At 40.8% G+C, this 12,764-nt stretch overlaps 2 protein-coding genes across 3 annotated transcripts in view; both read left to right on the forward strand.

The window, feature by feature from the left end:
• The window catches only part of LOC116832576 (uncharacterized), a 37,696-nt gene extending 34,614 nt beyond the window's left edge, over positions 1 to 3,082 (forward strand). The window contains exon 9 of the mRNA XM_032793395.2: positions 1,654 to 3,082. Within this exon, the coding sequence (XP_032649286.1) occupies positions 1,654 to 1,857 (204 nt within the window). The 3' untranslated portion in view covers positions 1,858 to 3,082. The remainder of the gene's footprint in view (positions 1 to 1,653) is intronic.
• A 3,389-nt stretch (positions 3,083 to 6,471) lies between these two features.
• Positions 6,472 to 12,764, forward strand: part of TPD52L1 (TPD52 like 1) — a 90,162-nt gene continuing 83,869 nt past the window's right edge. For both annotated transcript variants that reach the window (XM_032793392.2, XM_032793393.2), the window contains exon 1: positions 6,472 to 6,563. In XM_032793392.2, the coding sequence (XP_032649283.1) occupies positions 6,542 to 6,563 (22 nt within the window). In that variant the 5' untranslated portion in view covers positions 6,472 to 6,541. The remainder of the gene's footprint in view (positions 6,564 to 12,764) is intronic.

The raw sequence follows: 12,764 nt of genomic DNA on the forward strand, positions 1-12,764 counted from the left end.
CTTACTTCTGCACTGCTGGTGGGGGCGGCTCAACCTTCAGAGCTGGGCTCCCGGCCAGCAGCCACCGCTCTCCAGCTTCCCAGCTCTGATGGCAGCGCCGCCGCCATCAGCAGCGCAGAAGTAAGGGTAGCAGTAGTGCAACCCCCACCTACGTAACCTTGTGACCCTCCCCCCAACACACAACTCCTTTTTGGCTCAAATTACAAATTACAACACTGAAATTTCAGATTTTAATAGCTGAAATAATAAAATTTACTATTATTAAAATCCTATGCCAGTGAAATCGATAAAAATGGACAGTGAATTTGGTAGGACCATACTGGTAGGGTTTCTGGAAAGCCCCTGGCAGAGGTTCACACTTTCTCCCTCACTAAAACTTCAAATTAGGATGAATTTGAAAGCCCTACTTTCCTTTTCCTGAGGGAAATCCCCCCTAAGTTCAGAAGATGGTAAATCTATCCTTTAGTATTATAATTGCATCCGTTACATCAACTACTCTGTGACTGTTGTCTGTTGTAATTTGTAATATAGACATTTCCTAGGAACCTGTGTTTCTTTATTTTTCAGAACTGTACTAAACACCAGGTATACTTTGGATACAAAAATAAACAGCAAAAGAACTTAGAAAAAGTGAAAATGAAAACTACATTGAGTTTTTTATTCTCATTTTGAATAGTCCACTAAATATGAATGAAAGGGAGTAAATTATAAGTGTGGTGCCCTAAAGTATAACTTAATATTTTCCCAGTCTCTTATTGGAAAAAAAGTAATCAAAGCATGACCTTGGCATTTCCAGCCAAAGTACGTGACTAAAGCTATGTCTACACAGCAAAAAAAAGAAAAAAAGAAAAATCACAGCTAGCCTGGGCTCAGGCTGTGGGGGTGTTTCATTGCTACAGGGTCTGAGAGCCTCGGCTCCAGCCTGAGCCCAGAGGCCTAGACAGCAATGAAACAGCCCCACAGCCCAAGCTTCATGAGCCTGAGTCGACATGCACGGCTCAGCCACGGGTTTTTCTTTGCTGTGTAGACATACCCTTGGAGTCTCTTGTCCCCCTGTTGGTGGTAGATCTAATTTTTGGCAATCCTAACAGGAATTAAGGCTCATCTACATTCATTGTTGACTGTCATTTTGCTCATGCAGTCTCTTCATGCCTATGCTGCAGCTTCATCCAGGTATGTGATCTTTCAGCCCAGGGGACTGACAGTCAGTGCTGATATTTTATTGCCATCGTTAGGGCTGTGTTGTGAACCATGCATCGCAATCCCTCAGTATTAACTGTGGGAAGTTAATGGGATTTAAGGGTACTCAGCGTCCTGTAGAATCTTGCCCTTAATCTCTCTGCAGAATGGATTTAAGGTTGATCACAAATGACAAACAAACAGAGAACCACTTAAGGCTCTCACTAAACCAATGGTGTCATTTTAGTAGATGTATCATCAGGTGGCAAAAAAATAGCCTGTGAAATGTACTAAATATTTCCAACAAAATTGATTCATTATCTTTGATTACTCTGTGTTTTAAAAACAGAGCAATCTCAACTGTGTACATAGCTATCCAATAACTCATAAGACTTTAAAAATCTTAACTCACTTGCTTTTGGTTTTGTTCTGTCTGGCCCCCTTTTTCAACTGACAATATTTTCCCCATTACAGCTTGTTGGGAAGGACAATGAACTCTCGCAAACATCTACTAAGATGCTGCAGCTTGATCAGGATATTTCAGCACTGAAAACAAAGCATGTGCTACGTCAGTCTCTTCAGTCAGAAAAATGGCAGGAAATCTCTAAAATGGCAAGCTTGATGAGGAAACTTACCAAATCAATGACAGATGTAGCTGATAGCATGGGGAAATATTAGGTTGGGTGATTCAATTAGAGGTACTATGCTGTAGATGGAAAATTAATCCTTTAAGTACATCATGACTTTAATTTCAGTGGGCTATTCATCTTTATGATCACTTTTGTTTTTAACAAAATTGATTTCAGAGTTTTAAAATGCTATGAAAATACTTGTAATGGAGCAGTTTCTTTTTCACTCTACCACATAGACATGAGATTGTCTTCATGAAGCCAATAAACAGTGTAGATTTGGTTCCTTAAATGTATTTGAAATCTAGTAAGTGTAGATCTAGCTTTTGTGATTGCCAAATATTGTAATTTTGTTCAGTAAAATGTTACTCAGTTTCTCTTTATACCGTAGTGAATACGTTTTCTTGTGTGAAAAAATGAGATATGTGAGTGAAAAAGATTTCATCCATAATAGGGCTTCATAAAAATATGAATAAAATAACCTATTTTTCAGCAGATTTAATGGATTTAGATGCATAATTCCCATTAAATTTAATCCATATCTCTTAGACAGCTTTGAAAATCTCATCCTATATTTTTTAAAAAGCAAATGTACTGATTGTGCTGTATTCAGTGAAACAGTTATATATAGAGAGGGGTTGCTCTGCTGTTTCACAAATTTTTAACTATATCCTGCCATTAGTGTGCTTTGAAATTTTTAATCCAAAATATCTATTTACTTAGATTAGAGAGACAAGGTGAGTGAGGTAATAGCTTTTACTGGACCAACTTCCGTTGGTGAGAGAGACAAGCTTTCGAGCTTACACAGAGCTCCTCTTCAGGTCCTGAGATATTACCTCACCTACCTTCTCTCTAATATCCTAGGATTGACACAGCTACACCACTACTGCATATTGACTTAAATAGTACTTCTGTGCAGAGATCTACTTATGGAACAATGTCTCCTTATTTGAAAAGATATGAAACACCGCAATCAATTTTTCTCACATTCAGCATACTGCTGTCACCCTTGCATAAGTAGTAAACTCTTCTGTGCAGTCAAAAGAGATGTACAAATCATAAATGGGGCAGGCTTGCCGGAAAAAATCTATTCATATTTTACAATCATTCAAATTCAAAAGCAGCAGCCTAAGCATATTAAAAGGAATGTTTTTTTCAAATGTATATAAATTAAGGCTGCCTTGGGTAGATCTGGCACTTTCAAGTTTTGTCTTCAAAAAACAAAGTTGAGTTGTAATATGAAACCTGTACTTTGCAGTGTTCTAAAATATTTTCCAATAAACAATCATTTTTCTTACTTATAAATGTTCATTTTAGACTATCTATAATCATTTTCATTAAGTGCATTATTTTTTCTTAAAACTAACATGTTACATGTTGTTGTTAGGTCCACAAATAAGGGTCCAAAATGTTCTTTACCTCCTATTACCTTATATCTCTGTTATCTTTACTCTCTCATTTTAGCCTCCAACAAGTCTAGCCTGCAATGTGCTGAGTGCTAAAGCTGGGCTGAGTAACAGATTTTTCAGTTTGCTGGCAATTCCAAAATGCATAAAAAACTTGTTTCAGTTTGACCCAAAACACAATATTTTTGTTTCAATTCCTTATTTTATATTTTGGCAAACCAAAAAGTAAAAAAATTCATTTCAGGTTAAACAAAATGCTTTGACCTGAAACATATGTTTAGATTTTGAGCATTTTAAAACACTTTAATATGTTAAAATAAAATTGAAGGAAATTTCAAAATTGCAAAGTGTTTCGGTGTCACCAAATCTACTCCCCCCCCCCCCATTGTGCAGTTCTGAGTGCCCTCAACTCCCATCGTGCTCAAGTGAGGTCCACAATAAGGAACAGTCTCTATCTAACAAATGTATATATAAGAAAGAGGCAACACCTAATTTCATTATTTTCCAGTGTCACATTAATTACGAAGAAAAAAGAAACAAGATTACCCCGTATAGTGGAGTCAGAAAATATTCTAGTATTAGCATAAACTGAAGCAAATGTGCAGTCTGCCTCAAACTACTATGTACTAACAATCTCCATTCTTGAATACACTCGCACGTAAATGGGCCCCAGCTACCATTTTACACTAGAGCATATAGGTACACAGAGTGGTGTCCTGACAAACTTTCCATTTTTAGTTAAGATGCTAAATTTGAGTACTCAGCAGAGGCTAGTGTACAGCATAACATGAGAAAGAAAAGAAGCTGTGGTTTTGTTAAATAGGTGTGGTGATTGGATAGTGTTTTATAGACATTGCAATAGCTCCACTAAGGAGGGGACTAAATTAGGAGAGTGGCCTTGTCAACAGGCACTGGAAGGAAAATGACTTTCTCTTCACTCTGACCTATTTTACCGGCTATCCATCACAACTGAAATAAATGCAATGTAAAGGGGTTACTTTTTTGATATACACAATGCAAAACCATTGAAAGGTGGGATGGGAAATTAGTGTTTCCAAACATAGTTTACTAAACGTAGAATAGAAATTGAAGACCAAGATAATCTAGGCCATCCTCTGCCACTACAGGATTTTACCAATACTCTATGAATGCATTGTTCTGCCTTAGTTTTAAAGTGTACAAGTGATGGGACTTTCACCATTTTCTATGAGAAATAAACTACATTTGAAAACAGTGTTTATAATAGTTCACTAACGTAGGTTTCCCTCAGACCCATCTTGAACAAGCGTGGGGGAGTGGATCTGGATGGAGCCTAACAAAGTTCCCATCCTTGTGACTAGTCCTTGACTCCTAGCCTTGCAGTTTTCTTCAAAAATTGTTTTGAATACAGTTTGACCCTATATGCACCAGCCATCTAACAGTGTTCAAGATCATTGTAGTGGAAATTATATGTAACTCCATTTTATTAACATTTTCTAAAAGTGAAATGAAATAGGCCTTTTCACACAACTGAAGGAGTTCTATTTGAAAAATGTTTTCTTAGTATTCAGTCTAAATTTTCTGTTTAATTTTATTGTATACCTATTTTTAAACTTTATATTGTACATGTATTCTTCCATCTTGGTGAGCAATACTAGAAATGAGGAGCTTTCGAAAGCCCCACTCCTGCAGAAACATAAGATTTAACATTATGTATAGCGTACATGGGACAGCTCATGTGCATAAATATTTTCAGGATTGGGGCCTAACTTCTGTGTTCTGGACTGGATGCCTAGTGGCATATTTTATATGTTTAATTTCAATAATTTGGTCCTAAAGAGTCACTGGCAACTTAAAAAAAACTTGCTTTTTGTCTTATTGTTACTTTTAGCACATAAAATGACTAAACTGATAGAAATATATGTTCTTTTTTCATTTTGTTCACTTTGTGCATTTAATAGCGCTGCATATAATCACTTCCACTGTTTTCACCACAGTCATTTCCCTCTGTGGTTTGTGTGAGTCTTTCACATAGCAATAAGAGAGACAACTTAAAAAAAACCTGTGATTGTAAAACCACCCAAGCTGACAGTGACACTCAGTAAAGTGTCATATATTATATTACTTTTTAAGGAACACCGTGAGATTTTGAAAATTTTGCCATCAAACGCGTAAGTGACTTATGAAAATGGAACTTATGCTCCTAGGTCACTTAGGGTGCAGATCCTCAAAAGTAGCTGGGCACCTAACTTCCATGGGAATTAAGCACCTGAGTACCTTTGAGGATCTGGGCCTTATGCTCCTCAATCCTACTGAAAATGCTTCAGTGATTTAGAAGTATAAGTCCCATTTTCAAAAGTGACATAAATCCATGCTGCCACATTTTAAAAGTGCCTAAAGAGAGGGAAACGTGTGCCTAGTGGGATTTTCAAAAGCCCATTTTCATTGTGGGAGTTAGGTCCCCAGGCACATTTAAAAATGGGACTTATGTTCTTAAGTACCTTATGCACTTTTGAAAATTTGATGCCTAACATTTTTTTAAAATAGTTCCAGGTACATCTGCCTCTAAGTCCCCTGCCCTGCTAGTTAATCAGATTTTCTTTAAAAGAGGAAAATCTATTCCCTGTTGCTGGGTGAAAGACTGGGAAAAACTGACTATGTGAGGAGTATAATCAAATGGGCTGGGGGGGAGGAACAGCAATGTATTCCTCTAATCTCTTTCAGTTACAGCCATTTTAGATGTTACTCGTAACAATAATAAATAAATAAAATCCTACAGGAGTGATTTATAAATTGGTATTATCTCTGTAACACATTCATTAAGAAATCTTAGAATTCATGTATCAGAGGGGTAGCCGTGTTAGTCTGGATCTGTAAAAGCAGCAAAAAGTCCTGTGGCACCTGTTAGTCTGTAAGGTGCCGCAGGACTCTTTGTTTCTTAGAATTCATGTTCAGTATGTCATTAAACAAAGATATGTCCTTTACGTGGCTTAAAATAGATTGAGAAAGCAGGTAACATGCCAGCTCTGCTCCCTGCACAGGTCCCTTGTCAACCCCCATGGGGCGGGGATGGCGGCGAGGCCAGTCTGCCTGTTTCAGGTGAGCAGCGCTAGTGTTGTACGTCGGCGCGCTCCCTTCTCTACTCGGCTCTGGCCACCAGGGGGCGTGCGGCTGCGGCTCCCGGACTCCCTGGGAGGAGGCGGGGGCCGCGGGGAAAGAGGTGACTAGAGTCTGCTCGCGGCGGCTATCGCGGCAGCCCTGAACCTCCCCTTTGGGTACTGCGGTGCAGGTGGGTGCCAGGCAGCGGCTCCTTCTCAAGCTCGTCCCGGCCTTACCGTCTTCTGGACGATGGAGGCGCAGCAGGCACAAGGTTAGTTCCTGGGCGGGCAGCAGCGTCCGCAGGTGGCGAGCTTTGGGGGCTGTTCTGGGGAGTCACTTTGTATCTTGCTCTCTTCACTTTTCCCTCCTGGTGCAGCAGGTCCAGGCTCCAGAGGGGGGAACCTTCATTCCCGGGGACCCAGGGACATGCAGCTCAGCCTTGGGGGCTGTTTTTGAATAAGGGATGCTCCTTAGACTATGGAGATTATACAGCCTCTAGTCTCTGTCCCCACCCCTGCAAACAAACCGACAGACCCCCTCCCTGCAAGTAAAGCAACTTAGAGTGAGCACCTGAGGCCCGCTAGGGGAGGTTATTTCTGGTGTGTTTGTGTTTCTCCCTTTTCTTGGGGGAGAGGGCCCTCATTGTGCCCCCCTTAACCCAACACTACAGGTTGAACGTAGAAATAGATTTGGGTTGGTTTAAAACAGAATTGGAAAGATTTGGGTTGATCTATGTGAGGGGGAGGAAACCAGGGAAATGAGACTCTCCTAAAGCACTGACTCTGTTCCCTCTCTTCTCAGTGTTAAAGACCTTTCTATACAAGAAATGCGTTTTTGTTTTTCTTTCCTTCTCGCTATAATCCGCTGGGGTCTGCATTATCCTATACTGTACTAAATATATTAGAACATGCTACTTACCTTGCTCTGCAGCTTCCAGACCTTTGTGTGGCTTCCTTTATTCCTTCCCCCAATCTGTTTCACAATTAAATCGTTTGTACTTTAGTCTGTCTCTTATTAATCTGTTCACTGGAACTTTAAAGGTAAATAAAACCCTGTTAGCCAAAATAGAAAGCACATCCATATTTTCTGTGTTTGGGGGATGGTGAATGAAGCCTATTTGTTGAATAATTAAAGATTTTGTTTACCTCTTAGAGATTAAACAGTTCTCAAAGTAAATTGTGCGCTTTTGTGTCACTAATGACATGCTTGTCTGCCTTGTTTAAAAGCATCCCTGGGGCGGTGGGGGTATTGCATCTCTCTCCAAGGCTTTGTAGGGGTTCCTGTGTAACAGGATTCAGAATGTAGAGGGTGTCCTGATAGCTCCTTGAAAAAAATCTCTCTGGAATCACCATTTTACAGTCTTGCAACTCTAATTTCTGCTTTTCCTTTCACTACTTCTGTGCATCCCCATAGATACAGTAAATGTAGTACAGCAACATATTAACAGAGACCTTTTAAAAAGAAAAGCACTATGTTTATTTAAAACTTTATATATAAAAAGAATCCTCTGTTTAAACTAGAGCCGTCTCGTTCACTGTTCACTTCTTTCTGAGCTTTCTCCATATAGAGAAATTATAATCCTGATCTTGTGACGATACCAGTGCATGTGTGAGTTGCACACAATAGGCCAGATCATGCTACTGGTTTTTAAACAGAGCTCTTGACTGAGGTCAGTGGGGAGTTCAGTTTAAAAACTGATTGCATAATATGTCCCAAGATATTTTTGTTAGGTTTTTATTTATACAGTTTTAGTTAATGTTAGTTAATAAATAATCTTACTGGTAGTATTTAATTGTATTAATTAGCTTAAGATCCAGTTATATAAAGTATAATTTACATTGGATGAAATTCATCACTGTGCAGAAAGTTTATTTTGAAGGTTTATGCAGGATTTAAAAGGTGCCTGGGGCCAGCATAAGGCCTTCTGCACAGGGTTGAATTTCACTCACCACCTAACTCCCACTGGCTTTTTTGGGAGTTGTGGACTCTCCGCATGTGGCAGGGCAGGGCTCTTGAAACACAAGGGCGAGTACACCTCTACCTCGATATAACACGACCTGATATAACATGAATTCGGATATAACATGATAAAGCAGTGCTCGGGGGGGGCTTTGCGTTCCGGCAGATCAAAGCAAGTTCGATATAACACAGTTTCCCCTATAACGCGGTAAGACTTTTTGGCTCCCAAGGACAGCGTTATATCGGGGTAGAAGTGTATTATCATTTTGCTGAGAGTGGCATGTTTAGAAAACATGATTTAATGGGGGTGGACAGAGAAATGGAAGGATGAAATTTTACTGAAGTAAATATAGGCCTCATTGATACTTACCAGAATTGTATTAAACAGGTGTCTCAAAGGAAGGCAAAATGTTGGTTGTGAACAGGATTGTATGTATTTTCTTGAAGTAACACAATGGGGAATGTGGCCTCTGTTTAGCTTTTAAAGAAAAGAGTAATATGTCATTGTAGATACATGTTTGGTGCCTGCTGAGGAGCAGGAATTCTCAAATAAAAGCATGTTCTGTCAGCTGCTATTACAGAAAGCTGATTAACGAAATTAATGGATTTATATAGCTCAGCTCCTGGACTTTTCTAATGCTTTACATTGAGGCTGCCGTGTAATGTAGTTTATTTTGGATTCCTGTTTCCTAAATATATCTTTCCAAATACCATGTTAGGCGATCCTGTTCTTCAAACGGCTTGGTCTGACAGCATTACTTATTCTTTTCCTGCTTTGTAGGATTTGTGTAAACTGTCCAATTTGTCAATTACACAATGAACTATTTTCTCTCTAATTAATAAGATTATGTTCTTGGGACAGTTTAAAAAGTCAGCGCAATCATATGTATTGCTAAAGTATATTTCAACCAGCAGCTCTTCGTAGCATCCCCCTGCTGCCTTTGCTGCCGCAGAGGAGACTGTCCTTGTCAAACTGGCCTTTTACTATGCCCATTAGTAGTGTGAATGCGTGTTGAGTATGGAGACTAAATCAAGCCACTTCATGTTGCTTAGTTTTGCTCTGTTCATGATTCATTTTTAGCCCTGAGTTTCGTCTGGGTCTTAGTGCACAGATACCTTTTTCATAACCAGAATATAAAATGCACTGCGGTTAGTTAATCAGAAAACAAACAGATGTGGGATGCCCCAAGGTTTCTTTTTAGGTTGTATTTTTCCACTGTTTTCTCACTTGTATCTTTTGTGTCTCATTCTCCCTCAGGACAGTGGCCACGGTGTTAACATCACTGGAAGATTTATTTTTTTTAACATGCAAATAGGTCCCATGCTAAAGCTTCATGGGACTTTTATATCTGGAAATCTTTTATTCTGAGATCTCCCTCCTCTCTGTCTGACGTAACTCTGAACCCTCATTACTGCTGCAGTTATAGACTTCAGTCTAATCAGCAGCAGAGAACGGAACCTCCATGCTTTTAGCACAGTGGGATTCAATTAAAGACCCTTAAATATTGGGCAAAAAACTGAGTATTTTTGGTTATATTTTCTTCTGTAGTTTTTCAGAACATTGCTACTACTTTGCTAGTTACCTGCTATAGCTGTTTACCTTGAAAAATCCATTGAATTCAAAGTAAGCTGATTAATCAGATCAACATGCGCTGCTGGGGGGGACTACATTCTGACTGAAAGAAAGGTAAACGCTAAGAATTTTCAAGCACTCACAAATGCCCCATTATTTAACAACTTTCAGGAAATTAAATGACTCTTCACCCGTTTCAAAAATTTGTGCCATTTTATGTTGCCACAGTGTGGGGTGACATAAATCAGTAAAATGTGCAATAAGTCAAGAAATACATACACAGCCCTCTTCTCGCCCCCCCCCCCCCATCCATGTATATTAATATAAAATGTAGCAGGGAAAAGGGAGTTGGCCACCATCTTCAGTCTACCTGCAAATCTGTTATTTGCAGACTCTCTAAATTAAATTCAGACTTTCAGAAAATTCACAAAGCCCATCAAAACTTCAAAAAGCCTTGTTGTTAATAATTATTTGCATTGTGGTAGTCCTTGGTAGCCTCAGCTAAGCTCAGGACTCTTATTTCATTAGGCACTGTATGAACACGTAAATTAGTAAGAGACAGTCTGTGCCCCAAAAGACCTTACAAACTAAATCCCTAATCCCATGCTTATCTTTAAGCACTAGAGAAGTACCATTGACTTAACTTTAAGCACACAAGTAGTCTCATTTAAGCACACACAAACATTTTCAGGATTGGGGCCAAGACAAGACAATGGGAGGGAGGATGGGAGAAATTATTATTAAAATACATAATTAGATCCTTATTTTCAATTTAAAGAAATATTTATTAAGACTCCACATAAAACTAGAAAGAGATGCAGGTTTATTCAAATAATAAACATCATAAAATACAAACCTCTTCCTTCTCCCAATCTTTGAACCTCTGTCTGCTTTTATCTTTCAGCACTTGCAGTCTGAATAAGCATAGGGCTGATGCTGGGAACCTCCCATTCAGTAATGGCAATGCTAAGTGCTGAAAATACCATAGAATTCTTAATATCTATTTCCCAAATAGTCTGGCTTCAGAAATAAGCATATTTTCAGAGATCGAGGAGTAGAGTGACCAGACAGCAAGTGTGAAAAATCGTGATGGGGGTGGGGAGTAATAGGAGCCTATATAAGAAAAAGACCCAAAAATCAGGACTGTCCATGTAAAATCGGGACATCTGGTCACCCTATCGAGGAGTATGAGGAAAGGGACTTGTGTCTAGAGGGTCAGGCCTGCTTAGCCAGCTACAGTTCCCCTCATGCAACACCAGTCTTATTGTTTTCTTCCGACCCAGTTCACCTTCCCATCCTAAGATCCTAAATCTCCTGAAATTACACTGTTTCATGAATCCCTTCTGTTCCTCTCCCTAAACTGAGCAGCCTACTTTCCCTTCTCTCCTACCTTCTAACATAGCTTGTGCATAGCCTTCTACCTCTACTGTTCTCTCTTGGTTTCTTCTCTGATAAGACTTTTTTTCTAGTTCAGCTGTGTGCAGTTTGATGTCTTCTGGCATTGCATATGCCCCAGAATCTTTTGCACAGGCTGCTGTGGCACTTCCATGTAAGCATCTTGGCAATTGATACAAAAGATTTTTGGGGTACATGAAGGTACTAGACAGGAAACAAGAAATCCCCTTCATAACGTAAGCTGGATAAGAGCAAGAAAAAATTGCACTAACTACAGTGAGGTGATGTCTGAATTTTAAAGAGGGGTTTCCTTTAATATTTGCCAACTCAGCCGGTGATACATGTGACATCCCCTGGGCAGAGGACTCTCCTACCCCTGTTGTTCTCTGTGTTCTCCTCACAACACACAAATCAATTCCATTCTCTCTCTACCCACAACCCATTAATTCAATATTCTTTTCCCACTCCCAAGTGCATCAATCCTTGCACCCTACCTCTCTAGACCCATCGTGCTTCTTGCCCACCACTATATCTCATGGAGGTTCTAAGTTGCTTACCTGACCTGGCATCTCTCTTTACAGGAGTGGTGGAGGTGTCCTGTAGTCTCTGGTAGGCAGGGCAGCCATCTCACAGCTCCCACCTGTTGGTCAAGTATGCAGTGAAAAGTGGGTCCCATTTGGTGGTGGTTTTGAATGTCTATTGGAAAACATTCTCATTTAGTTCCTGAGGTGAATGGGACTCATTTAGTTCCTGAGGTCAGTGGAGTGACAGGTTGGCCTGCCTCCTTCTTCTTCTTCCTCCTCCTCTTCCTCACATCTGGAATGACTGGTAGAAAAAAGTGTGAGGACTACATTGTGCCTCTCCCTGTACTCCTAGCAGTGAGGGTGGACTTTTGAAGGGAGTACCTCTTGCAGCAGCTGTTGTGGGTAGGCACACCCTGGCCATGGCAACTGCCTGAGGGGCAGAGTCGGCTCTAGCAATTTTGCCGCCCCAAGCACGGCGGCACGCCGCGGGGGGCGTTCTGCCGCTCGCCAGTCCCGTGGCTCCGGTGGGCCTCCCACAGGCATTTCTGTGGATGGTCAGCTGGTCCCGCGGCTCTGGTGGAGCTGCCGCAGGCGTGTCTGCGGGAGGTCCACCGGAGCGCGGCTCCGGTGGACCTGCCGGGGCCGGGGCACCAGCGGGCCATCCACAGCCACGCCTGCGGCAGCTTCACCGGAGCCGCCTGCCGCCCTTCCAGCAACCGGCAGAGCACCCCCTGTGGTGTGCTGCCTCAAGCGCACGCTTGGCGCGCTGTGGCCTGGAGCCGGCCCTGCTGAGGGGACTAAGCCAGCTGCTACTCTCATTTCCTAAAGAGGGCTGGAAGCTTTAGCTAGCAGAGTTGGCCTTAGAGTTTTTAAGCAATCTGCAAAACAGTTTTTTTCGTTGCCCCAAATGTAATCAACCCTGTGGACAATGACCATCCTATTAGGAACAGGGCCTGCCTGAGGAGCATGAGAGGGCTGGTGAAATCCATCTTTGAGAGACATCCCAACCTTTACAGACATG

The sequence above is a fragment of the Chelonoidis abingdonii genome, chromosome 3, assembly GCF_003597395.2.
Source record: "Chelonoidis abingdonii isolate Lonesome George chromosome 3, CheloAbing_2.0, whole genome shotgun sequence".
NCBI classification, from domain to species: Eukaryota; Metazoa; Chordata; order Testudines; family Testudinidae; genus Chelonoidis; species Chelonoidis abingdonii.